The sequence below is a fragment of the Scyliorhinus canicula genome, chromosome 1 (assembly GCF_902713615.1).
Source record: "Scyliorhinus canicula chromosome 1, sScyCan1.1, whole genome shotgun sequence".
NCBI lineage: Eukaryota > Metazoa > Chordata > Chondrichthyes > Carcharhiniformes > Scyliorhinidae > Scyliorhinus > Scyliorhinus canicula.
In genome coordinates this window covers 207,446,286-207,472,445 of record NC_052146.1, presented here as the reverse complement: position 1 = coordinate 207,472,445, position 26,160 = coordinate 207,446,286, and the positions used below count along the sequence as shown (strand labels likewise).

Below are 26,160 nucleotides of genomic sequence, written 5' to 3'. Positions count from 1 at the left end.
GAAATTTGAAGTATATACTATTAAAGTGATGATGGTATGTTGGCTATAAAATTGGGTACGGGGGAGGTGACAAGAGTGGGGCGAATGGATGATTTTCTGACTGAAGAAAAGTAAGCACTGGAGTCACCCAAGACATTGGATTGGGTGTACTCTTGTTATATAAATGAAATAGACTTGAATACAGGAGGACATAGAAAAATTGGGCAGAAATATGGCAGCTGCAGTTTAATGTTTAGCTCACTGGGCTAATTCGCTGGCTTTTAAAGCAGACCAAGGCAAGCCAGCAGCACGGTTCGATTCCGTAACAGCCTCCCCGAACAGGCGCCGGAATGTGGCGACTAGGGGCTTTTCACAGTAACTTCATTTGAAGCCTACTCGTGACAATAAGCGATTTTCATTTCATTTCATGTAGATAAGTATGAACTGGTACACTTTGAGAAGAACAACATGGGGAGACAGTATCATCTAACTTGTACTATTTTGAGGCTCAAAAGAACCTGAGACTGCATAATTCATACATTTTTGAAGATGGCAGGGCAAGTTGTGATTGGGGTTAAGAAAGCAAATGGAATATTTGGCTTTATAAATAGGTGCAATGACTATTAAAACAGCAAATTGTTACAGTCGGGAGCACACTTGCTGAAAGAATGGTAGAATCAGATTTCATAAATCTAAAAGCCAATTGGGCATGTAGTCGAAGAGGACTCATTTACAGGTGTATATAGGCTGAGCTTTGGATCTAAATTGGACCACAAGAGTTGTGACAAACTGGCCTCTGCTCTGATGTAGGATTCTATAATTCTATACTATGGCTGAAACTTCATTTTGTCGAAGCGCAAACTAACTGTGCACATTTTCTAATTGCAGGTAACATTAAATTGGAATACAGAGATTTTATTGTTGCGCCCTGACAGAAGAATGAGGAATAAAAGGTGGTTACGCCAAAACTGGCTTTTAGTTGCAGGACTATCCTTACTTGGCATCCATACTGTTACGTATTTGATACAGAAGTTTGTAAAAAAATCAACACGTTTAGAACTGAAGCAGCAGAAGAATACTGATAAATAATGTAGAAATGTCCAGCAATAGAAATCTTCTACAATACATCCAGATTTTGCTCGTCTGGTAGTGATAAAATTGAAATATACTTCTGTGAGAATTTCCAATAATTTTCATTATTCCTATAATATGACTGGCGTGTACAACAAGTATACAAGCATTGAACTTCTTAAAGAGCAGACAAGAAATGCTGCACGTGCAATTTTAGTTTCCATTTGCCAATAATAAAGCAACTATTCTTCGCAAGTTTTCTGTCTTTAAAATTTTCCACTCTACCTGAATGATGTCCTACATTATACCTAAAATGGCATCTTTATGCAGCTCTGGACACTTAGATAGTGATGTTCTTTGTCAGGTTCTTTCCACTCTCCGAGGAATTGTGGAGTCCTGTTATGGTCCATTTGGTCGACTAAAACTAATTCATAATTCTGTGGGAGGCTACATTGTAACCACATCACAGTCTTCTGCGCTTTTGGGTAATCTTTCTGTATCCCATCCTGTGATAAAGCTAATAATAGCTTCCGTGTTGAACCATGTATCTCGATTTAGTGATTCTGGACTGTTTACAGCAATCCTCTGCTGTAACTTGACTGAAAATGCAAAACGACTTAATGTTCCATGCAGTCACATTGTCAAAATCCATAAACACCTTCTAAATATTTGCATTGACTACCTAACTTCAGAGGAATGTGCCTGCAGAATACAAATAGATTTTAGTAATAGCAAAACTTTACTTTCACTTGTTCGTACAGTGATAAATAAGCCGACTTGTATGTTGACTACAAAAGAAGCTGACTACATCAGTTCCTTAGTGTTAAAGGGATTCTTTTATACAATCCCATCTGTGATCGGAGATAATATTTCCTTGGGAAAGATGCTGATTGTTCCCATTGAGGGACAAGGTGCTACAGACTCCTGTGTGCTTTCTGGGATTCTTATAGAAATATTTGCATCTTATTCAACAACAATTGATATCACAAAGTTGACATTTGGTTGCATTAAGATTGCTGTTTTCAGTGTCTCCATGTCTGGAGATGTTGTTGACAGTGGGAATGGTACCTGGGAGGTGGCATCGGGTTTTTGCCCAGAAGATGAATCGCTTGTACAACTGCTGAAAGTGGGAAGACAGCTAGTTTGTGACCACGTTCAACTTGTGGTTTGTCAGAAAGTGGTCCATCCAATGCTAAAACAATATCTCCGAGAACAACAAGTGATAGTGGAAGATAGGCTTGGAGTTGCCCTCATGAAGCCTTTGATCCAGTTGACAGGTTAGTATTTTAACCACTAACAATGTATACTTCTAGTGCCTCTGATACTGATGTACAATGTGTCATTTGTCTATAGGTTTATTATTCGTGGGTAAAAGTGTGTAAAGTTTTCTTCATGTATAGGTCCATTGTTTGCAATTTTTAAGTCCCTAAAATATGATTGCTGGGGGGAGTGATCATCTATATCTCCAAAATAATGACCTGTGCTTTTGCATCAGTTATTCATAGTAAAAACGTCTTAGAATCATGAGTATAGTGTCACTATCGAATGTGCAACTTATTTAATTACAGTATGTCACCCAAAACCAATTTCTGTTATGAATGTGAATGAATGTTCTTTTGGCCATCAGATTAATTGCCAGCAGGTTAGTTTCCCATTCTACCTCGCAACAATCAATATCTGCACCTAGCTGGCTCATAAGAAATCAAAAGGCACTATTTTATAAGTTAAAAGAGTACACTGGCAACACCAAGCAAGGACTGAACCTTTCCCTCTTTTTACTGCTTTTTGCTGCTTTCAGCATCTATTCTATGAAAAAAAAATCTCGTGCTTCATCACAGGAGTATTATTTGTCAAGTTTCTCCCGGCGTTCTCCTACATGATAAATTCTCAGTGTTAAGCATGCTGGCAAGAGGAGGAGCCAAGTTTTTTTTTATCTTATAAAAAAATATATTTATTTAAATTTAGAGTACCCAATTATTTTCTTCCAATTAAGGGGCAATTTAACCTGCGCATCTTTGGGTTGTGGGGGTGAATCTACGCAGACATGGGGAGAATGTGCAAACTCCACACAGACAATCACCCGGTGCCGGGATCGAACTCGGGTCCTCAGCGTCGTAGGCCGCAATGCTAACCACTGTGCCACAATGCCCCCTGCAGGAGGTGCCAAGTTGATAGAAAAAGAATTGAAAGCTAATCACAATGCCCCCCACGCCCCTCCCGCACAACCGCTAGCACCCAATGATGAGCTGATAGACTTGGGAGCAAGTCATCCACCTGAAACTCTGGGAAACTGCAGAATGGAGGATCCCAATATGAAAAGAAAGAAAAATGAACTATAAATGGTAGTCAAAATATCTGAAAAGAAATAGCAGCTCCCAATCCAAAAAATGCTAATGTTTTATTGGAGCGAGTGTTGCTGCTTTCAGTTGAGATTGCTGAGTTGGATAAGTCTCAAATGTGGTCTAATTAAGACGATGATACTTTAACTTGACTGAATTTCCATTTATAAATATCTTCAAATGCTTAATTTAGAGAACGTTTATACAATGACTAAGTAGCACAGTGGGTAGCACCGATGCTTCACCCCTCCAGGGTCCCGGGTTCGATTCCCGGCTTGGGTCACTGTCTGTGTGGATCGCACGTTCTCTCCGTGTCTGCGTGGGCTTACTCCGGGTGCTCCAGTTTCCTCCCACAAGTCCCAAAAGACGTGTTGTTAGGTGAATTGGATATTCTGAATTCTCCCGCAGTGTACCCGAACAGGCCCCGAAATGTGGCGACTTGGGGATTTTCACCTGCAATTTCATTGCAGTGTTTTTTTATAAATTTGGAGTACCCAATTCATTTTTCCAATTAAGGGACAATTTAGCATCACCAATCCACCTACCCTGCACATCTTTGGGTTGTGGGGGTGAAACCCATGCAAACACAAGGAGAATGTGCAAACTCCACATGGACAATGACCCAGAGCCGGGATCGAATCTGGGACCTTGGCGCCATGAGGCAGCAATGCGCATTGCAGTGTTAATGTAAGCCTACTTGTGACCATAAAGATTATTAAAAAAATTAATATTAATATGATCAAAATAACAGTTGGAAATAAAATAGGGTTCAACATTGACCTGAAGCTGAAAATCTTGAAAGAATACATTCTTGGTCCCTACCTCGTCTACTATGCTCTCCTTTATCTGAAGGCAAGGTCAGGTTCAACAAAATAGCAGCAGCTGACTTCAAATGTAAGTCGATGGTCATAAATATCACATGGAGAAATATTGTGTTCCAGAAACCTAACAAAACAAAATCTGTTTGCACAAGCCAAATAAATTGAAAAACTATTCTGAGTGATATTCTGAGTGTTGACGTCAGAATGCAACAAACTCATTTAGTGGAAGAATCAATTTCTAATTGAATCCCCAATAATAAAGATGGAATGTTCTTAAACGTTGTTAAGAATGCATTAATGGTATATTGCGGGGGAGGAATGTGTTCCTCCAATAAAATATGAAATAATTGTGGAACTGGAACATGAAACTGAAAATATGTTTGGAGTTAAAGTACATTACTGACATAGTCTAGAAATTCCTACGTTCCATCAGGAAATGACAGTGAATACAGAAAGTGAGGTTTTCAATTCCGTATAATAAAAATAAAACATAATTCTGAAAATTATACTCTGACATTCGAACGGTTGAGCAAATTTATTCTCCTGATGGCTCAGCTGGAAAGTCCAGCAAAGTCTCTTGTTCAATCCTGTGGATAAAAGATATTTTTAAATCTCCACTTTAATTATTTTATGCTTATGAAGAAACCTTTATATAGAACCTTTAACATCCTTTGGCCATGCCAAAGCACCTTAACAACCAACGAATTAGAATTAAAGTGAGCTACTGCAGACTGGCAAATCCAGCTGCCATTTTACAATTAAACAGCAGTGAGATATAAGAACTAGGAGCAGGAGTGGGCCACCTGGCCCCTCGAGCCTGCTCCTCCATTCAATGAGATCATGGTTGATCTTTTGTGGACTCGGCTCCACTTTCCGGCCCGAACACCATAACCCTTAATCCCTTTATTCTTCAAAAAACTATCTTAAGAAAAATAATAACTTATTGTCACAAGTAAGCTTCAATGAAGTTACTGTGAAAAGCCCCTAGTCGCCACATTCTATCTATCTTAAAAAATTTAATGAAGGAGCCTCAACTGCTTCACTGGGCAAGGAATTCCATAGATTCACAACCCTTTGGGTGAAGAAGTTCCTCCTAAGCTCAGTTCTAAATCTACTTCCCCTTATTTTGAGGCTATGTCCCCTAGTTCTGCTTTCACCCGCCAGTGGAAACAACCTGCCCGCATCTATCCTATCTATTCCCTTCATAATTTTATATGTTTCTATAAGATCCCGCCGCATCCTTCTAAATTCCAACAAGTACAGATATACAACTAGTTAATCTGATTTTGCTAGTTTGGCTGGAGATAATCTTTGGCTTGGTGTTGCAGCATATTTTATTTTCACCTGAACGCGTAACTGGGACTTTAATGTATTTGCAAAATATTGTGGATGCTGGAAATTTGAAATAAAAATAAAGTGCTGGATAAACACAACTGGTCCAGCAGTATCTGTGGAGAGAAACAGAGTTAATGTTTAGAGTCGAATATGACTTCGGATCCAAAGAGAGGTAGAAATGTGATGGATTTTGTATAATTAAAAGTGGTGAGGGGGGAGGTAGAACAAAACAAAGGTCTGGTGTGAGGGAGAGAGCAGAAGAGATTAATAGCAAAGATGCCGTGGAACAGAAGGCAAAGGGAGTGAAAATTGTAGCAAAGATGCAAAGCATTGGTCTAGAGTAGGTGTTAATGGCAAAATAATGAATAGCTGTCTCTGAAAGCAAAAAGATAAAAACAAGATACAGACTGGCACTTGCGGGGGGGGGGGGGGGGGGGGGGGGGGGAGTCACAATGGATGACATAGTTCATGGTCCGAAGTTGTTGAAATCAATATTGAGTCCGTAAGGCTGTAAAGTCCCTAATTGTAAGAAGAGGTGCTGTTCCTTAAACTTGCGTTGAGCATTTTTACTTCCATTTAATGTCTCAACTGAAAGATTATAGTACTGCACTTAAATTTGGCTTTCAATAATCTGCAGAAACAGCTCATCACTGTTTAATTTTCAACCCCACTAATTTTGAAGACCTTTATTAGGTCATCCCTTAAATTTCTTGTGCACTGTTTGCATTGCTGAGTATTCTTACCATAATGGGCTGACCAGAACTGTGCAGCACACTCCAACTCAACTAAGTTCTTTGACAACATTTTCATCTTGGAATTTTATTTTATATCTCTATAAAACCTAAGGTTCTGATTTCCATTTGGTTGATCTTTTTACTTTCACTGCCATCCTGATTAACCAATGTGACTCTGCCCCTTTGCTCAATTTGAATGCTTGTCATTTAGGATGTAGGGTGGGATTTTCCAGCGCTTCCCGCTGGCAGCATCTTCCAGTCCCATCGAAGGTGACCACTGCGACAGTTTCCCTGGCGACAGGGAGGGGGATTTTGGGGGGCATAGGTCCTGTCTGTAATCTCTTTTCCTCTTGCTTTCAAAACAAATTTCTTCACGTTTTTGTGCAGTTCATCTGCCCCCTATCTGCCCAACGGTAGTTTATTCACACCCTCTGAAGTCTTTCCCAATTTGCATTAATCAGCAAGTTTTGATATTTCCCCAATTCCTAGGTTATTTTTAGTTGTATGTATAAAGGCCCGAGACAGACTCTGGTAGACATCTTGCCAGAGAGTGCTTTATGCTATGCATTCCCATTCACTACAGACTGAGCTGAAATCTATTCCCATATAGAACTCTAAAAGTTGGAATCAGTATCGTCTGGATTCAGACCAAAGTCCTAAATATGAAATAACAATGTGCTAACACATTACCTCATAAAAATCAGCAGATGTAAATAATTCAGTCCACTTATTCTGAGAGAATTGAGAGACTGGAGTTGCACTTAAAGTTTATAAAAATTCTAAGATTCGATTGCAACATTAAACTCCTTTCTGTGTAAAGCACCTTGTTATTTTTAATATGTTGTACTAATACACTTGTATGACTTAAATGTCAAATTGAGTGTTTTATTTAACATTTAAGGCTTTGCTACCTGACTACTTTAGAAACCGCTGACTAAAATTATTGAAACCACAGTATTTTGTGTCAAGCGTGGGGCATGTTTGAAAGTTGTATTTTTAAGTTATTCATGCCATAGTAGCACCATAACATTTTACTGGGGTAGACCATGAAACAAGCTTCTGTTACTGAATAATTATTTGCAGGCTAATAGAGGGTTGGCAGTTTACTGTACCTTTTTATTTAGAGCCTGTGAAAGTCTGCGCACTGTAATTTACAGATGTTGCAAGTGTGAATGAGTTCTTCAGATCTTTCTCACGAGCTTATGCAAATTATGTGGTCTGTGTACTGCTCATTGTTTTTGCATAATTTTTGCAAATTGAATTTTTGTGGTTTTGTAATTGACATAGGAAATTAATATTGGTGTAGAGGTTTTAGTAACAAAACTTAATATTTCCGCAATTCAGAACTCAATCAACTTGGTTACATTGCTTTTCCACTTCAATAATATGGTAGACAAAGGTTAATTGCATCAAAAAGCCATCAAAATTAATTTTTTTAAACTCTTCTGAACATCTATTGGTGATTAAATTTGCTGTCTTTAGTGTGACACCAAGTGTAGATTCCTGTCTTGAAATGCCTAAATCACTTTCAAATCGTTGTTTTAGTTTAATATGCCATCGGTATACTTCTACAATCTTTTACAATCAACTCTTTTTAACTTAATTTGTCTGTTTTTCACAGATACTGTATATTGTTAATGAAAAAAAAATTTGGCTGGAAATATTTGACACTTTCACACACTGATAATACTTCCAAAGAGAAACAGCATGTTTAGCCTATCATATCCACAGTTTCACAATTATTATAGCAACAACTGGTTTTATTGATCTCAAAAAAAGGTAGATGGACTGTTCTGTTCAGCTAAAATTAATATGATATTGATAGTGTCTGAAATCAATCAACAGCGCTTCAATACCCTACCTTGATGTGTTGTGGAAATAGAAGAACACAAAAGCGCATCAGTAATTCCAGTTTTTCATTCTTTGGCAGGTTACCTAGCCAAAGCAGTGGATTTGAAGCGGTTCCATTACAGGGAGAGGAAATGAGCAGTTGAGTTAAACAACACTGCCCTTACACAACTCTGTAGCTGGTTCAAAGCCTAGAATTTCAACTCCCGCGTCCAACATAGCAGCATGGACAGCAAGGGGAGACAAACATATACGTCCACAATTTTGCCATCGGGAAAAGGAATGTAGCAAAAATTACATGGAGCTGGCATATGTATGCAAGCATTCTGTGACCTGAATTAAATAAACACTAAATATCACAGTGCATCAGTTGTCCACATAAGCACAAAGATATTGCCCTCTGCAATATGTTAACCATATATGCATTCACGTGATATGTTTTTTTTGATAGATTCCGTTACACAACTAAAGTGGCTCTAATAGAGATCAAATTTGAAAATAACTTCCATTAAAAAAAATTAAAATATGTTGCAGAAACAGTCACTTCAGTTTTGATGTAGCATTTTGAACAATTGGATAATTAACATATTCTTAAATCACAGTGTAGCAAAAATAAACAAATGGAGTGTGAGATTGAGGCAACAATAATAAGCTGTAAAATGTACTAAACTTTCACAGAGGTATGATCAAAAATGGCCAATGAGCAGATGAAGGAGATTTAGCAATGCAAACCAAAATTGCCTCAGATCTTCATCTTTGAGGCCTTCACGACAACACCAAATAGCCTTGCAGAGAAATAGAAATCATGCCCCACATCACTGAACCATGCTAAATGATCCAGTGGCCAACACATGTTACATACTCATAATGATGCTTGTCTGAGATGACTGGAATTATCTGCCGTCTACATGTGTTAATAACAAGTAAATGTAAAGTAAAAGAAAGTTGCCATAGTCCCAGATGATATAGGCTGCTTTCCCCTCTGAGAGGGAGAGCTTACTGGTGGTGTTTTAACCTGAGAATCACCACCCCTCAGGCAAGGGGTAAAGTTGAGAAGGTGACTCAGCCGGTACGGCATTTGAACCCGCGCTGCTGACCTCACTCTGCATCATAAACCAGCTGTCTAGTCAACTCAGCTAAACCGGCCCCCAACAATAACAAGTAACATATATGTGAAATCTGATGTTGATGAGGGAAAATGAGATGCCGCATGCATGAGCACTGAGGTACAAATGTAGCAGACCATATATAATGGTACAGTGATTAATAATTTTTATTGTCACAAGTAGGCTTACATTAACACTGCAATGAAGTTACTGTGAAAATCCCCTCGTCGCCACATTCTGGCGCCTGTTCGGGTACACCGTGGGAGAATTCAGAATGTCCAAATTACCTAACAGCATGTCTTTCAGGACTTGTGGGAGGAAACCGGAGAACCCAGAGGAAACCCATGCAGACACGGGGAGAACGTGCAGACTCCACACACACACACACACACACACACACTGACCCAAGCCGAGAATCGAACCTGGGACCCTGGAGCTGTGAAGCAACTGTGCTACCCATTGTGCTATGGGCGGTATTTTATGGGATTTTCCAGACCCATTTAAGTCATTGGGCTTTGTACAACTCACCACATTTCATGGCCGTAAAACTCCACCCAATATCTTATTTCACCTTTCTCACCTCACATCCGTTGTGAAGTTCTACAATTTTTATGCAGTGGAATAACATTAGAACATTTTTGCCTGGAATTTCTGTGAATTCCCTGATCTTCCACGGTTGTTTCTCTGGGATTTCCCCCCCTCACCAAAATTATGACAATTGAGAGAAATATTGCCGAAATTATGTCCATTTATTTTCATACACTTAATTTTGCCTATTTTGGTTCAGGTTGGATAAGAAATAGCGTAGATCAAATTACAAAACTTCAAAAGGTTTTTCCTCCAATTATTTTTATCTTCCATCACTATCCACTGAATAACGACTTAATCTAATAGTATAAAGAAAGGAAGTTGACACAGGCATGGTAGGCTGAATGGCCTCAATCTTTGCTGTATGATTGTACGTTTGGATGCATGGCAACATTATCAATAAGAATTAGATTGATCTTTTTAATGAAGGTTTAGTTTAATGGCACACTTGCTTTGACAAATTGCTCACTTATTCTCCAGTTGTTTGACTATCAAAGTTTATCATTGAACATGTGTCATTGCTGAACATGTTCCATTAGTTCATGGTTTGCTTTGTGTTTTATTGATGTACTGCATAATCTGAAATGTTAGTTTATAACAGATTATTGTTAAATTTCTCCATATTTTACATATTGTTCAGTTTGTAGATTTTTCTACTTTAAAATGTCAACAATTTAGTAACCTTTCGCCATTTTGAATTTACTAGGTGCACAGTCCATTAGCTCCTATTATCATCCCATCCCCCCTGACTGTTATGGCAATGTTAAGAACCTGTGTGTTGTGAAATTTGGTTCTAAGCGATTCCTGCATCTGATCCCAAATGAGAGCAAGCCTGTGTGTAGTTTGGTCCTATGCAATCGAACTGAAGCTGGAGTGAATGAGTTGAAGGTAAGCTAAATGGTCCCCAGACCAGAATTATATTGTTTTCCAAAGAGTTATCCAGACTCGAAACCTTAGCTCCCTTTTCTCTCCACAGATGCTGTCAGACCTGCTGAGATTGTCTTGTATTTTCTGTTTTTGTTTCAGATTCCAGTTTCCGCAGTAATTTACTTTTATCTGTATTGCTTTCCTGGTTGGTGCTTCATCCTCTTGGTCTAATGCAGTAATTATTCATTACCTACCAGTCAGTGCAAGCAGCACCTATTGTACAATTTGTAAATGGCAAGTGGATCGGAATCAAAACTTATTTGAAGCTGAAAAAAATCCAGCTTTGTTGATTTTCTATTTTCTTAATTACGTAAAGAAACAAACTGTTGAGGCTGTGTTCAAAAGTTGGACCAAAATGGTAGCAATAGATGAAGCAGGATTATAGATGTTATAACCTGCCTGAATACTATTGGCTGGGGACTATTGGCATCCCATAATGTGTTTCTGGGTTAATCAACTAAGTAGATGAATAGAAATTAACTGAGAGATTAATTAAAAGGGGCCACTCCTAAAAGGAGCACAGCCCAAAAAGAACAAAGAGGAATAGAAACTTAAAAACATTAAATCAAAATGTGAAAAGTGGGGTCATGGGCATCCTATAATGTATCATAGGGCTAATCAACTAATTAGAAGAACTGAAACTAATTAAGGGATAAATTAAAAGGGGCCGCTCCTACAAAGGACAAAAGGAGCACAGCCCAAAAAGAAAAAGGAGGAACGGAAACTTAAAAACATTAAATTAAATGTGAAAACTGGGTTTGTGGGTATCCCATAATTCTTAGGGTGTATTAGCTTCCCCCAATGAGGGGGGCAAGGAAATTATCAGCAGTTTTACCTGCATAAATAAAGCTGGCCAGTGTGGTACCAGCTAGAGGAGTAAAGCGGTGGTAAACATAAGAACTAGGAGCAGGAGTAGGCCATCTGGCCCCTCGAGCCTGCTCCGCCATTCAATGAGATCATGGCTGATCTTTTGTGGACTCAGCTTCACTGACCCGCCCGAACACCATAACCCTTTATTACTTTATTCTTCAAAAAAACTATCTATCTTTATCTTGAAAATATTTAATGAAGGAGCCTCAACTGCTTCACTGGGTAGGGAATTCCATAGATTCACAACCCTTTGGGTGAAGAAGGTCCTCCTAAGCTCAGTCCTAAATCTACTTCCCCTTATTTTGAGGCTATGCCCCCAAGTACTATTGCTGCTGTATATATTAAATTGTAACTAAAGTTATTTTCTTTTGACCCTACAAACCCATGCTGAATTCTTCATGGTCCTCACAAAAATAGACGTGAGTAGGAAACTTGGAATCAGCATTAAAACACTGCCAGTAGAAAAACTTTATTGTATTTTATTGCTGTAAAGTCCTTTGGGATGTTCCGTGGTCATGAAAGGTGATCTATTAATGCAAGTCCTTTTATTACTTTCTGATAGAGCATATAGGCCAAAAGGTTACACTCTTGTGATATTAATTATTTTAAGCAATATAGACACTTACAATGTTCGATTTATGTAACACTGCTGTATGATGCTCTGGGATATTTTTCAATCACTATCACCTCATTTAGTTCCATGGGTGAAGGTGGGAACAGGTTTCTGAGTTGGATGATCAGCCATTATCATAATGCAGGTTTGACAGGCTGAATGGCCTACTCCTCCTATTTTCTATGTTTCTATGCTGCCCTCCTCAATAAGTAAAAGAAAATTCAGCACAATGATGTATCTGTTTCAGCTTGTGGATCAATATTTAATGAAGTTTAATGGTTGAATTCTTCGATTAATATTTTTACATTTAAAAATAATTTTATGACAAATCCTAAATTGTACATTTGTGTAATATGCTTAAAGATCGATACCTTCTGTTTTTTAAAGTCCTGACTGGTATGTGAAATGTACAGTTCTGAATCACAACTTTGAATGATGTGGACTCAGGCAAAGATTTCACGAAGGTTCATAAAACCATGAATGGAAGAGCTCCAGGGCATTGCTGAAACGAGTTCAAGCAAGACTGCCAGGTCTACAGTTGTTCCAGTCATTTGCTTACTTGTCCCATTAAAAATCATCCAAACATCAAAAGGAAGGGGTTGCTCAGAATCATCGCATTGACTCCACCTGCTTCAAGTTCTCTATCACTTTGACACCTTTGGCCAACCAGACTGAGTAAAAAATGCACTTGAAAGCAGATCACTCTTTGCCGCATGGAAGAGTGAGATATTGCATAAACTATATGAAAGGAACAAGTTTACTGAATTAATTTAGCTAATGACAGATTTCCTCTCTCTTGGGTTACTATTCTTTTCTACTCTGCACCTACCAGTTTACAATTGAAGGAGATAAATCTTGCTATTTGCCTCGTGGGTGAATCACAAATGAAAATGATAAAAATCCCATTGGAGAACCATAATTTTCATGACTTAATTTGCAGATTGTTAACTATGAAAAAAACACAATCTTCCTGGTATATTGAGGAATTTTGAGTTCTGAACTGTATATTTTAGTAAATGTGTGGGGACTGATGTTTACCCTTTGAGAAGGAGCCATTTAGCTTGTGATTCTTAAAAAAATCTGAAACATTGACAAACATTAGAAGATTATGATTGTAAGAAATTTCTCTGAGTGGAAATTAGAAATAGAATTTTTAATTCTCCTATTGGAGATTGCTCAATAGGGTTTCAAGGTTCACAATATGGGTTCTGGAAAACAAGATAATCTCTTGGGTATAGTTACTTGCCTTTAAATTAAGCCTCACACAAACCTATCTGGCCCCTTTTAGAGTCTGTGGCATCCTGTGAAATTAAGCTTCTTGGTTTTCAAAAGCCATTTGATAAAGAGTCCTAACAAATGTAAGGATTTGTGGAATTAGTGGATGAAAAACTAGTTCGACAACAGGAAACTCAGGGTAATTATAAATGTGTATTATTTGAGCTGGGAGATGTCTAGTGGACAATGCCACAGACCCAGTCATTAGATCTCTACTTTTCACTGAGTACAAATGAGCTAGATTAGAGGATTAGAAGCAGAATTTCTAAATTAGCTGATGGCACAGGAAAGTGTGGAATGCAGAATGCTTAGCAGAGTCAGATATTTAAAGGGATCCAGAAGCACTCATTACATGGGCTAATAATAAGCAAATGGAGTTTAACATTCATTACCGCCAAGACCTGGGGTTTTGGCAGAAGAAATAACCTCTTGTTACAAATTGGCTGGTAATAACTTTCATGATGTTGGACGAGTAAAAGAAGTTGAAATTCCTGCAGACTGTTAATTTAAAAAGTATCTGCAACGTGAAGATTGGACCATATTACAAAAATCAGACGATTTCAAGAAAATAACAAAGACAGTGCTTAGATCAGTGTCGGTCACCAGATCTCCAAAGAAGCATTGACCCATTAGAAAGACACAATGATATTTTGGACGATTGAACTATGAAGATAAAAGAACAAACATTATTTATTTCACACTAAGGAAGGAGGTATTGTTTTTAAAGGAGAGAAGATGAAGTGAGGCTAAAAGTTTTGTTTAATTCAACTAAGATTGCAGGATATGAGAATGGCTTTCACATTATGAAGCTTTTCCCAAACTGGAATTTGAGAAAATATTTTCCTCAATGTAGCATTGTTTTAAAAATAAATAAATTTAAAGTATTAAATTAATTTTTTCCAATTAAGGGACAATTTAGCGTGGCCAATCCACCTACCATTTTTGTGTTCTGTGGGCGAAAACCATGCAAACTCCACACGGACAGTGACCCAGAGCCGGGATCGAACCTGGGACCTTGGCGCCGTGAGGCAACCGTGCTAACCACTTGTGCCACCATGCTGCCCAATGTAGCATTGTTAAAGTGTAGAATAAACTACCACCTAATTCAGGGAACACTGGTTGAGAGTTCATTCTCAAGGTAGCTTGAAAGTTTCAGGGAGATTTAATATACAGAATCTTGAATACTTTGTTTTTTACAATTTCTTTTAACAGTTCACTCAACACGGGCAGCACAGTGGCACAGTGGGTTAGCCCTGTTGCCTCACGGCGCCGGGTTCCCAGGTTCGATCCCGGCTCTGGGTCACTGTCCGTGTGGAGTTTGCACATTCTCCCCGTGTTTGCGTGGGTTTCACCCCCACAACCCAAAGATGTGCAGGGTAGGTGGACTGGCCGTGCTAAATTGCCCCTTAATTGGAAAACAATTAATTGGATACACTAAATTTATATTAAAAAAACAGTTCACTCAACACATTTCTCTCCCAAGTATTCTAGCTCATTTTCTCTGTGCCGCACACAAAAATTAAATTGCTTTCTTCACTACAAGGAAAGTGTGCATTTTTGTTCCTTTATGAAATGCACGCGTGAAGGATGAGACAGTTGTGACTGGACTGCCCTCTACAGCTGCCTTGTAAAACTTTGGAAAGATTATTCGTTTGTAAGATATCTAATCTGTTATGTTTACACACTAAAACATTCATGTCCAAAATTTGGTGGCAAATTTAAAATGTTCTAATTACAACAATTTTTCCCAGAATGCAATACACAAAAGGAGACGAGTTGCCACCTTTTGGTGATAAAATACACTTTAAAAGTACTGCAGCACAAGTTAAGAATATTTGGTAGTAAATTCTGATCCTCTTTGTTTTCTCTGCATCTAACTATTTGAAAATCAGGAAGCTTAATTCATTGGGATTCCATAGAATCGAAAATGGGTGAGATAACTAATATAGTGTACGTTACAACAAAACATCACCGTTTAAGAGGAATTAATCAATCGTTTGAAATTAGAATTATTATTTAAAATACAAGTATAGACTTAAACTGCCGTTAGAGTGAAGGTTTTAGGATTATAAAGTCAGCGAGAACTGACAGATGGAGCAGCGTGCAGCACTCCGTTCAAAATGTCCTCTTCATGTTCCACAGAAATATTTCTATTCAAAGCCTGGGTACTTTATTTTTTCATGCATTTATAGTTTTCATGGCAAATAATGTTTGAATTGTTAATTACAAGTGTAATTTAAATTATCTTTTCCTCCAAACATACACATCTGAATGAGATGACAGTGGTAGCTAAGTCAGAATTGTCCACATAAATATGTATGCATTCTTTGCTAATTTTATCTCCCTGTATGTTGCAGCTTGTCTGTCAATCTGCAGAATGTGTGATGCGACTTGTTATCAAAGAACCTTTGGCTGTACTAGGAGGAGGTTGTACTGAAACCCATCTCGCTACTTATGTTGGACATCAGGTTAGTGCTTTATTTACATAGAAACTTACAAAATAGGAGCAGGAGTAGGCCATTCAGCCCTACGAGCCTGCTTTGCCAAATAATGTGATCGTAGCTGATCCTCTATCTCAGCGCCATATTCCAGTGCTCTCCCTATACCTCTTGACACCTTAGTGTCTAGAAATATATTTATTTCTTAAATATATTCAGTGACATGGCTTCCATAGCTTTATATGTTAGAGAATTCCACAGGTTCACCACCCTCAGATTCAAATGGCTGACCCCATATAGTGAGACTGTGTGTAACCCCTTGTTTTAGACTCCCCAGCCAGAGGAAACATCGTCCCTGCATCCAATCTAGCCACCCTGTCAGAGATTTCAACCCAATTTCTCCTTATACGACAATCTTGCCATCCCAGGAATCATCTGGTAAACCTTTGCTGCACTTCCTCTATGGCAAGATATATTTTCTTAGATATTTTCTTAAAACTACACAAAGTACTCCAGGTGTGGCCTCATCAAGGCTCTATACACCTGCAGTAAGACATCCTTGCGCCTGTACTCAAATTCTCTTGCAATGAAGGCTAACGTACCATTTGCCTTCCAACTGTTTGCTTCACCTGCATGCTTGCTTTCAATGGTGGCATGGTGACACAATGGTTAGCGGTGCTGTCTCACAGCGTCAGAGACATGGGTTCAATTCCGACCTGAGTGACTGTGCAGGCATCTGTGTGGGTTCCTTCCGGGTTCTCCAGTTTCCTTCCACAGTCCAAAGATGTGCAGGTTAGGTGGATTGGCCAAGCTAAATTGACCCTTAGTGTCCAAAGATGTGCAGGTTAGTTGGGGTTATGAGGATAGGGTGGGGGAGTGGGCCTGGTAGGGCTGCTTTTTTGGAGGAACGGTGCAGGCTCGATGTGATGAATGGCCTCCTTCTGCACTGTAGGGATTCTATGATGGTGTACAAAGGCACCTTGGTCCATTTGTACATCAACATTTTCCAATCTACGAGGAGACGGTGGCATAGTGACATTGTCTGGACTAGTAAGCCAGAGACCCAGAGTAATGCTCTGGGGACCCAGGTTCAAATCCTGCCACTGCAGATGGTGAAATTTTAATTCAAAAAAATCTGGAATTAAAAGTCTACTGATGACCATGAAACCATTGTCAATTGTCGTAAAAAACATCTGGTTCACTAAGGTCCTTTAGGGAAGGAAATCTGCCTACACATGACTCCAGACCCACAGGACTGGCCCCTCAAGAGCAATTAGGGATGGCCAATAAATGTTGGCACAGCCTGCGATGCCCACATCCCATGAATTAATTTTTTAAAATCATCATTTAAAAATAATACTGTGCCATTCTGTTTTCCATATGAAGTGGATAATGTCACACTTATGCACATTATACTACATTTGTCATGCATCTTCCCACTCACTCAGCTTGAAGGCTCTTTGCTTTCTCCTTAACACCTTGCTTTGTGTTGCCTGCAAATTTCAAAATAGCACATTTGATTCCCTCATCCAAATTATTGATATATATATTGTAACTGGGACTCAAACACTGATGGTATTGACACCAGTATATCACCCCCAATCCCATATGCTTTAAGTTTGCACATTAACATCTTATGTGGGTCTTTATCAAAACTTTCTGAAAATCCAAATACACCACATCCCCTGGTTCTTCCTGATCTATTCTACTAATTAACATAGGTTTGCAGACCTTCAAAAATAACTTTTTTTGTTAATGCTGATCCATAGACTTTTTATTATAACTTTAAGAACTTGCATTAAATGCTGTAAGAAATAGTTTTGGTCCCCTCTCTCATGACACAAAATTACATACTTAATGGCTGGGGAAAGAAACATTGATAAAGATTACACTGGCACAGTGGATAGCACTGCTACCTCACAGTGCAGGGATCCAGGTTCAATTGTGGCCTTGGGTGCCCATCTGTGTCGTGTTTGTACGTTCTCCCCATGTCTGAGTGGTTTTCCTTCGGGAGCTGTGGTTTGCTCACACAGTCCAAAGATGTGCAGATTGGATGGATTGGCCATGCTAAATTGCTCCTTAGTGTCTAAAAGATTAGGTGGAGTTACTGGATTACTGTGATAGGGTAGGGGCATGAGCCTAGGTAGAGTGCTCTTTCAGTGGGTCGGTGCAGACTCAATGGGTCAAATGGCCTCCTTCTATGCTGTAGTAATTCTGTATCCATTCACTGTGCCCATAAATTCCTGGGTCAACATTTGGAATGGAATATGTTTATATAAATTTGTAATTATACTGTCCCATCAGTTGTGGCACTGTCACACCTTGATTTTTGCAGCTCTCCAACCAGCCCTGTGGAAATATTTCTGTCCCACCTGAAAGGTTAGTGCTCAGTGGCACAGTTATTGTAAATGTTGTTGTTCAGCTAAAAATAACAACATGAAATCAAAGTCTAATTAAAATTTTTTCGAATAGCATGTATTTTTTTCATATCTGAACTGAAATATGCTTGCCTGCCTTCCTCTTTGCTTCACCTGAAAACTACATTTGGTGTTAACTTCCCATCTGCAACACCATGGGAAATTGACTAGTTTATCGACAATATATAATAACAAGAAAAGATCTCCAGATCCAAAGGCACTAGGGAGTGCCAAAAACGCAAAATTACAGGACAATCAAGCACCACCTAATATTACATGATAACCTAAAAACGACTTTGACAAGATCATGGTTTTTGGCACCCGTGCCACTCCTATTGAACAGTAACCCGTCCTGTGTCCCTTTCCACCATTCCTTTTCACCATCCCTTCATCACCCCTTCTACTCCTGTTCTACCTTTTGCCATGTACTTCCCTTTTCCCTTCTCACATCACCTCCATCCAACCTTTCCTATTCCATTCCTTCCCTCAGTTGCAGCTTCCTCCTATTGCTCCTACTCTCCATGCTGTTTCATTCCTCTATCCCAAATGTTTCTCTCTCCCATCCTCTCCCCATACCAACTATTCTCCCCCATTCTTCCTCCACCTCACACTTTTTTCTTCCTTTCCTGTCATAGTCTCATTCCCAGCTTTCTTCTTCTCCTCCTCCTTCAGGGGAGGGTCCGTCATTATGCTTGACAAGGTACTGCAGTGTTTTGCCATTGCTTTCTGCAGTAGGCTGACCAGAAAATGGATGTATTGACTGCCGTCCGGGATATTGGAACGATTTACAGGCTGGCAATCAAACCTGTTTAGAAACATAGAAAATAGGAGCAAGGGTAGCCCACTCATCCCTCCAAGCCTGCTCTGCCATTCATAATGATCATGACTGATTGGGCAACTTTTTAAAAAAGTATTTTTATTCTCCATTTTCACATTTTCCTTCAAAATTTACATCCCCCCCAACAAGCAGTAAACGGTAACAAATACAAAGTCAATACCCTTAACATCAACAACAGTCCCATCCTCCCACCACCCCAACCAACGGCCCACCTGTCAATATATGCATCCAATAAAACAAACCCTCCCAGGGTGGGAAAAAAACCAAAGGAGAAATAGAAAAAGGATTCCGGAATCGCCCATGGTCATCATTAACCTAGATTTGTAAACACCCCCCCCCCCCCCCCCCCCCCCCCAAACTTCTCCCCTCCATTTCCTCTTGTAAAACTCCTCCCCCCAACCTTGGTTCCTTTCCCCCAACTTTCCACCCCGGCTAGACTCATCGGACCCTGTTCTGCCAGGCTCCGGTGGCCGCAGCCCCTCCCCCCACCTCACCCCCGTTCACTGGCCGGCTTAAACTGGCCAGTGTGGAGGCCCCCGCCCAGGTCTCTTTCCCCCTTGCCCGGCCCCATGAAAACCCAGAAGTCCCCTTTTACACACAAACCCCGCATACACACCCACACCCTAAAGAACCCTCATTACGACTGAAAGTCCCATTTCTTTCCTTGTCCAAATATACACAACATTGGCTCCTGTAGCCCATACACCAGCACGCAGTGAAACAAAAAAGAAAAAATACAGTCATGAGGCTACATCGGTACATGACCATTTCTCAATTCTGCCACCGTCCTTCTGCCTTTGCAAACTCCTCCGCCGCTTTCGCCATCCCAAAATAAAAGTCCTTGAACTTGTAGGTCACCCTCAGCTTCGCTGGATATACAATGCCGCACTGCACCTTGCTAATGTACAGTGCCCTCTTCACCCGGTTGAAGGCAGCCCGCCTCCTTGCCAGCTCCACTGTAAAGTCCTGGTATACACTTATACCAGCTCCAGCCCACTGCACCACCCGCTTCTGCTTAGCCCAGCACAGGACCTTCTCCTTTACACTGTACCTACGGAAGCATAGAGTCGCTACTCTTGGCGGCTCACTCACCTTTGGTACAGGCCTCCACGACCAATGAGCCCGATCCAGATCATATCGGGAGGGATCCTCCCCCTCCCCCAATAGCTTTGCCAACATCGCGGCAAAATACTCAGTCGACCTCGGTTCTTCCACTCCTTCGGCCAGCCCCACAATCATCAAATTCTGTCGCCTGGATCTGTTTTCCAGGTCTTCCATTTTGCCTCGCAGATCCTTGTTGATCTCTATCACCTTCCGCATCTCCTTCCCCATCGAGGTAAGTTGATCACTGTGCTGCAATAATGTCTCTTCCACTTCCTTCAACGCCTCGTCTTGCTCCCGTACCTCCTCCACTGCACTCGCCATCACCGTCCTCACCGGGATAATCGTCTCCTCCACCAGCACTTTCAAAACCGTCCCCATCTCCTTCCCCATTGCCTCCATGTGTTTTGTGAACTGCCTTTCGAATTCCACGGCATTACCGTAGTTATTTCTTCAGACGTAAGCAATGCGGCCTCTGCTGGCTCCAGCCTCCATTTTCTTTACCGACTCCGCGGTGACCTTTCCACTCCCCGACGGACTTTCAGCTGTTTTCACAGCCAATTTTTTACTGATCCTCGACATTTCCCTTCCCTGTGCTTTCTTCTGACTTTTACTACCTTCGCTGACCCTAGGACCGTGCGTTAACCCTCGACAATGCCGTTCTTGAACGGGAGCCCTCCAACGTGCGGCTGCCTCCCGCCAACCGTCACCGGTAGCATGGTGGTTAGCATAAATGCTTCACAGCTCCAGGATCCCAGGTTCGGTTCCCGGCTGGGTCACTGTCTGTGCGGAGTCTGCACGTCCTCCCCGTGTGTGCGTGGGTTTCCTCCGGGTGCTCCGGTTTCCTCCCACAGTCCAAAGATGTGCGGGTTAGGTGGATTGGCCATGCTAAATTGCCCGTAGTGTCCTAAAAAGTAAGGTTAAGGGGGGGTTGTTTGGGTTGCGGGTATAGGGTGGATACGTGGGTTTGAGTAGGGTAATCTTTGCTCGGCACAACATCGAGGGCCGAAGGGCCTGTTCTGTGCTGTACTGTTGTATGTTCTACAGAATGAGGCCATTTGGCTCATCAAGTCTGCACCGACCCTCTGAAAGAGCACCTACCCACTCCCCGCCTAATCCCTGTAACTGCACCTAACCTGTACACCTTCAGGTGGATTGGCCATGCTAAATTGCCCGTCGTGTCCTTAAAAGTAAGGTTAAGGGGGGGGTTGTTGTTGGGTTACGGGTATAGGGTGGATACATGCAGCGCCGGGGGGGGGGGGGGGGAGTGAGCCCGGGGGGGGCGGGCGGAGGGGGGGGGGGGCCCCGAGGGGGGGGGGGTGGCCGGAATGAGCCCGAGGGGGGGGGGGGCCGGAGTGAGGGGGGCCGGAGTGACCACCGGCGAGCCTGGAACCATCCGCCATGTTTGTGCGGGGCGGCCTGAGGGAGGGCGGCCACCGCGCATGCGCTGGTTGGCACCGGCCCAACTGCGCATGCGCGGGACCCGAGTCTTTTACGCGGCGCCCCTAGCACATGGCGCCCCGGGCGACTGCCCGAGTTGCCGGTACCTTGAGCCGGCCCTGGATACGTGGGTTTGAGTAGGGTGATCATTGCTCGGCACAACATCGAGGGCTGAAGGGCCTGTTCTGTGCTGTACTGTTCTATGTTCTATGTTCTAATTCCGACTGATTGGGCAACTTAATAACCTGTTCCTGCTTTCCCCCCATACTCTTTGATCCTTTTAGCCCCTTTATCGCTTTGGCCACATTATGGACATACCTTATGTGGCTATCAAGTCCTAAAATGGGACTTAATCCCAGAGTTTCTGAGCCAGAGGTAGGCATGTTACCACTGCACTGCAAGCCCTCGCCTAGCATTGTAATACTCCCTCTGATCTTGATATGAAAATATAAAATTGGCTCGGGCTCTGCATGAGAGAACAGTTGTGCATATGCGTGTGTCTGTGGATTTAATATATACATTAAGTAATGGAAAAATAGCTTGGCTAACAATTTTAATACTTTAATGTGGCTATCATTGCACATCAACTGCGTGGAGCAGTCTGGACTTCCGTATGTTCCATGACACCTGCCACCAAGGGAAAAATAAAGGAAAACAAGAACAAAAAGAGACATGAACTCAATTCAAAAATAACAAAGGGAGAGAAATTACAAAGAAAATAATTTGATCTGATGATTCAGATGACACATCATTCAAATTTGCCTCCCAGGGTTGGACATCATCTGAACCCTTTCATTAGACTTCCTCACAATTATTTTACCCAATCCATCTCTGTACAGTTACAGATAATAAAACGTGTGAACTAGAATTGCTCAAAACCATATTTACAGATTTAAAGCTAAATTATTTTAATTTGAGCTATTTATCGCACAAATATTTTTGCATAATTCAGCCAAAACTGGCGCAGACTGAGTTGTATTTTGCCTTGTTTTATGATAAATTTTGAAAAGCATAGTATTAAGCAATATGACAGAAGTAGTGTAATACCTTCACCTAGATTTTCATAAGCTGAACATTTAGAGGCTTGCTTTCTGCACTGTTGTGGTAGATAGTTTGGTCCCAGACATATTGAAAGTGTACTCGAGAACAAGTAATATACATTAGAGTATTGCAAAATCAAGTCAATTTTCAGTAGTTAAGAAATTGCATTTTTGAAGATGTTGGTGAGTTTTGCAACTATTGTGAAACACAAGGGTGGTTATTAGAATATTGTGGAACACTTTCTAAGCTAAACTCTTTTCACAGAGCCAGTGTGTGACTGACGATAAGTTAGCAGAGCTGGGCTGCTCTCGAATTGAACACAGAATTGTTGCTGACAGTTTCTGCCGCTCACTGGAAAGCACTGCTTCTTCACTGGAACATGATGGTGGGGAGAACTTTGTTGACACTAAGTATGGCCATCGTTGGTCAGTTCTGCCCAGTGCTCCTCTGCACACTGACTGGTCAGAGGCATTTTCTGGATGCGCTTGTGGTTTGTACAAAGCACAACAGAACCTGAACTGGACTGTTCTCGGTGATAGGACAGCAAATAGGAGCCTTGAAATGTACCTCAAGAAACCTAGTGAATATTTCCCAGATCGATTAGCATTGGACTCCTACTCTGTGAAACTTAATGCATTGCAAGTAGCAGTAGAAACCGCAAATTTAGTAGTTGATTTACAATATGTTATCCAGGACCAGAATTAAACTCATGGAGGCCTGAAATTCCATACCATTGCAACACGAGACCTATAAGTATAATTTCCAACCTAGTGTTACAGCAATATTTAGCATTGCTTGTCATGATGCTTAGGATGGTGTTCTGAAAAAGTTTTACGTAAATATTAGTTTGAGCTAAAATCATCTACGTGTCTTTTTTGAGATTATTTTATGCAATAATATTTTCTCAGACAGTTGGATTGCAAAATTCAGAACTTGGGTGACATGGTTGTGCTGTGCGTTAATGTATTAATTCTCCATGTTAATGTACTAGCATGCATCATCATATAGTGGGAAGATATTTGTCTGATTCCTTCTCCAGTGAACTATACAGGGCCCAGGTATAGTGCTTTCTGGCAGGAAGACAAAATATTACATGCAATGCTGTGAAACTCACATTATCTGACAGCTGATCAAAGAGGCAGTGGTCAGCCTCCATCCCACCTTTGGATTTCAGAATCTACAGAGATAAAAATGATAATATTTTCCCATTCATTTGAGGGCAAATATAACTCCACCCCAAAAGCAATATAGCTGAGCTCAATATGCTACATCATTTGGTGATGTGAGATGTTTCCCAGTATTCTACCCAAACAGATCTTTGGGGGGGTTTTAAAAACAAACTTCCACTGTATTGCAATTTGTTGCTTTCGGAAATGTGTGTTGTTTTCAACATGTAACTATTCTTAGTCAGTCATTGACGTTGCTGGATTACTCATGTCAACTTCCACTGATGACGCAACTTAGATTTACAAAGATTTTAATTTAAGGTATCTCAGCAGTCTCACTTTTTATTTAAAACCCCCTTTAGCCAAACATTGAAAATAAAATCTTAATTTACTATGAAGAAAAGGTAGAAGAGGGCAAATATTCTGAACTAGATTTCTGATGAATAGACATTGTTGATAGGAGAGTGGGAATTAGTGTGGAAGTGGGTGTGGACGTTTGGCTAAGTTGTGGTTTGTGTCGGGTAGGAACTTAGAAGGTTGGTGAAGAGAGCATTGAATACAGAAGACTTGAGGTGAAGAGGGCTGAGTTGAGATTTTCAGCAGCTGGAGTAGTAAGGTGGAGTAAGAAATGGAAATGGGCAGTTTTAATGGTGGCTGAGATGTGGAGTTTGAAGTTCAAACAGAAAGCTGAGATTGGACCATTAGGATTCGTCTGAGTGAGCAGCTGAAGAGGGAAAGGGAAGGATCCGGAGAATAAGGAACAGAGACTTTTTGCAAGAAACTAACAGGTGTGGCATCCTTTCTGGCAATGTAAAGTTGATGTCTGGTCTATATTGGAGAAAATTTTATTAACCTTTCACTTGATGTTGAACAACCATATCGATCTGTCGTATATACTTTAAATTTAGAGTACCCAATTAATTTTTTCCAATTAAGGGGCAATTTAGTGTGGCCAACCCACATAGCCTGCACATCTTTGGGTTGTGGGAGCGAAACCCACGCAAACAGAGGGAGAATGTGCAAACTCCACACGGACAGTGACCCAGAGCCGGGATCGAACCAGGGACCTCGGCGCTGTGAGGCAGCAATGCTAGCCACCGTGCTGCCCTCTGTCGTGTATATTTAAAAGTGACACACTAGTGACCATCAACTCAAATTCCTTGGAATATTTGGATGAGATATAGTCCACTAATCTTGAACACGAATATATGAACAGTGTATTGAAAAACCTGACTTAGCTGCTAATCAGTAACTTTATTTGAGGTTTTCATTAAGTTTACAAATTCAGATATGTGATGGGCCATTTTTAGCAACCCACGCTAAAGTTTCATGAATGTAAAATCACCTGGTTGAAACTTGATGATTGAGACCTGATTATACGCAGAGATATCTGTTCATTGTTTGATAGTGTTGCAATAAAAATTAGGTAAGTTCAGCAATTGGTAGTTATTGTCTTTTGTGCCTTTGACAGAAATATGTGAATATCTTCATATCTCCAGATCTAATTTCTGCAAAAATAATGGACAGTCTGCGAAAAGAGAGCATGTTCTGAGAAGCCTATGAGCATAAGATGACTCATATATTTACTTGGATGGAATGGCTACTCTATGAGTGTGTACACAAAAGGAAACACATATCCCTTTAATCTATTGCTGACCACTGTTATTTCACCAAAAAAATGGATGGTGTTTTGCACTTAAAACATATCCATTTCTGAAAAGATTGCTATGAGAGGAAAACTAGACGGGTAAACAAGTGGCTTGTAATTATGAACAAGGGACTTAATGCCTTGGTTTGCACAATTACAGGAAAATGTTAAGACTTGTTCTGTTGCCAAAATATGTGAAATACAGGTTTATTTGTTCTGGAAGTCCAGCAATGTTAGAAAAAAGAAAGAGCGTGTACACTTATATAGTGCCTTTCATGGTCTAAGGATATTTTCAAATGTTTCATAGCCAATAAAGTACCTTAGAAATACTGTTGTAAGAGTAGGCAGAAGCCAATTTACACTCATCCAGGTCCCACAAGCAGCAATGAGGTGAATGGCCAGATAATCTGATGTTACTGATTGGTGATCTATTGTAATACAATTGGATTATCTAAAATTTCTGAATTCATTCGCAGTATCTCTCAGAAAAATCTGTTGACAGTGCTGAAGGCTATTAGAGTTCACTGGAGAAATAAAAGGATGATTGTAGCTCTGCATGATACAG

The 26,160-nt window shown here is 40.6% G+C and overlaps 2 protein-coding genes across 3 annotated transcripts in view; one reads left to right on the top strand and one right to left on the bottom strand.

The window, feature by feature from the left end:
* The window catches only part of LOC119971323 (SLX4 interacting protein), a 229,150-nt gene extending 220,990 nt beyond the window's left edge, over nucleotides 1-8,160 (bottom strand). The window contains 1 exon segment of the mRNA XM_038806719.1: nucleotides 8,141-8,160. The gene's annotated coding sequence lies outside the window, so the exon portion shown is untranslated.
* Nucleotides 868-25,386, top strand: mkks (McKusick-Kaufman syndrome). Of its 2 annotated transcripts, none has more exons than XM_038806696.1 (4): nucleotides 868-2,327; nucleotides 10,528-10,709; nucleotides 15,864-15,974; nucleotides 23,046-25,386. In XM_038806696.1, exons 1-4 carry the CDS (start codon nucleotides 1,340-1,342, stop codon nucleotides 23,484-23,486), a joined length of 1,722 nt encoding a protein of 573 aa, XP_038662624.1. In that variant the 5' UTR covers nucleotides 868-1,339; the 3' UTR covers nucleotides 23,487-25,386. The 2 variants fall into 2 exon arrangements, with proteins under 2 accessions (XP_038662624.1, XP_038662634.1); XM_038806706.1 differs by lacking the exon at nucleotides 23,046-25,386 and adding an exon at nucleotides 18,280-18,399.
* Nucleotides 25,387-26,160: the final 774 nt, after the last annotated feature.

Coding starts and splice junctions, on each gene's coding strand:
- mkks (XM_038806696.1), top strand. CDS start 1,340: ATGATGTCCTACATTATACCTAAAATGGCATCTTTATGCAGCTCTGGA. Junction 2,328..10,527: donor GCCTTTGATCCAGTTGACAG/GTTAGTATTTTA, acceptor TGAATTTACTAG/GTGCACAGTCCATTAGCTCC. Junction 15,975..23,045: donor CTACTTATGTTGGACATCAG/GTTAGTGCTTTA, acceptor CTCTTTTCACAG/AGCCAGTGTGTGACTGACGA.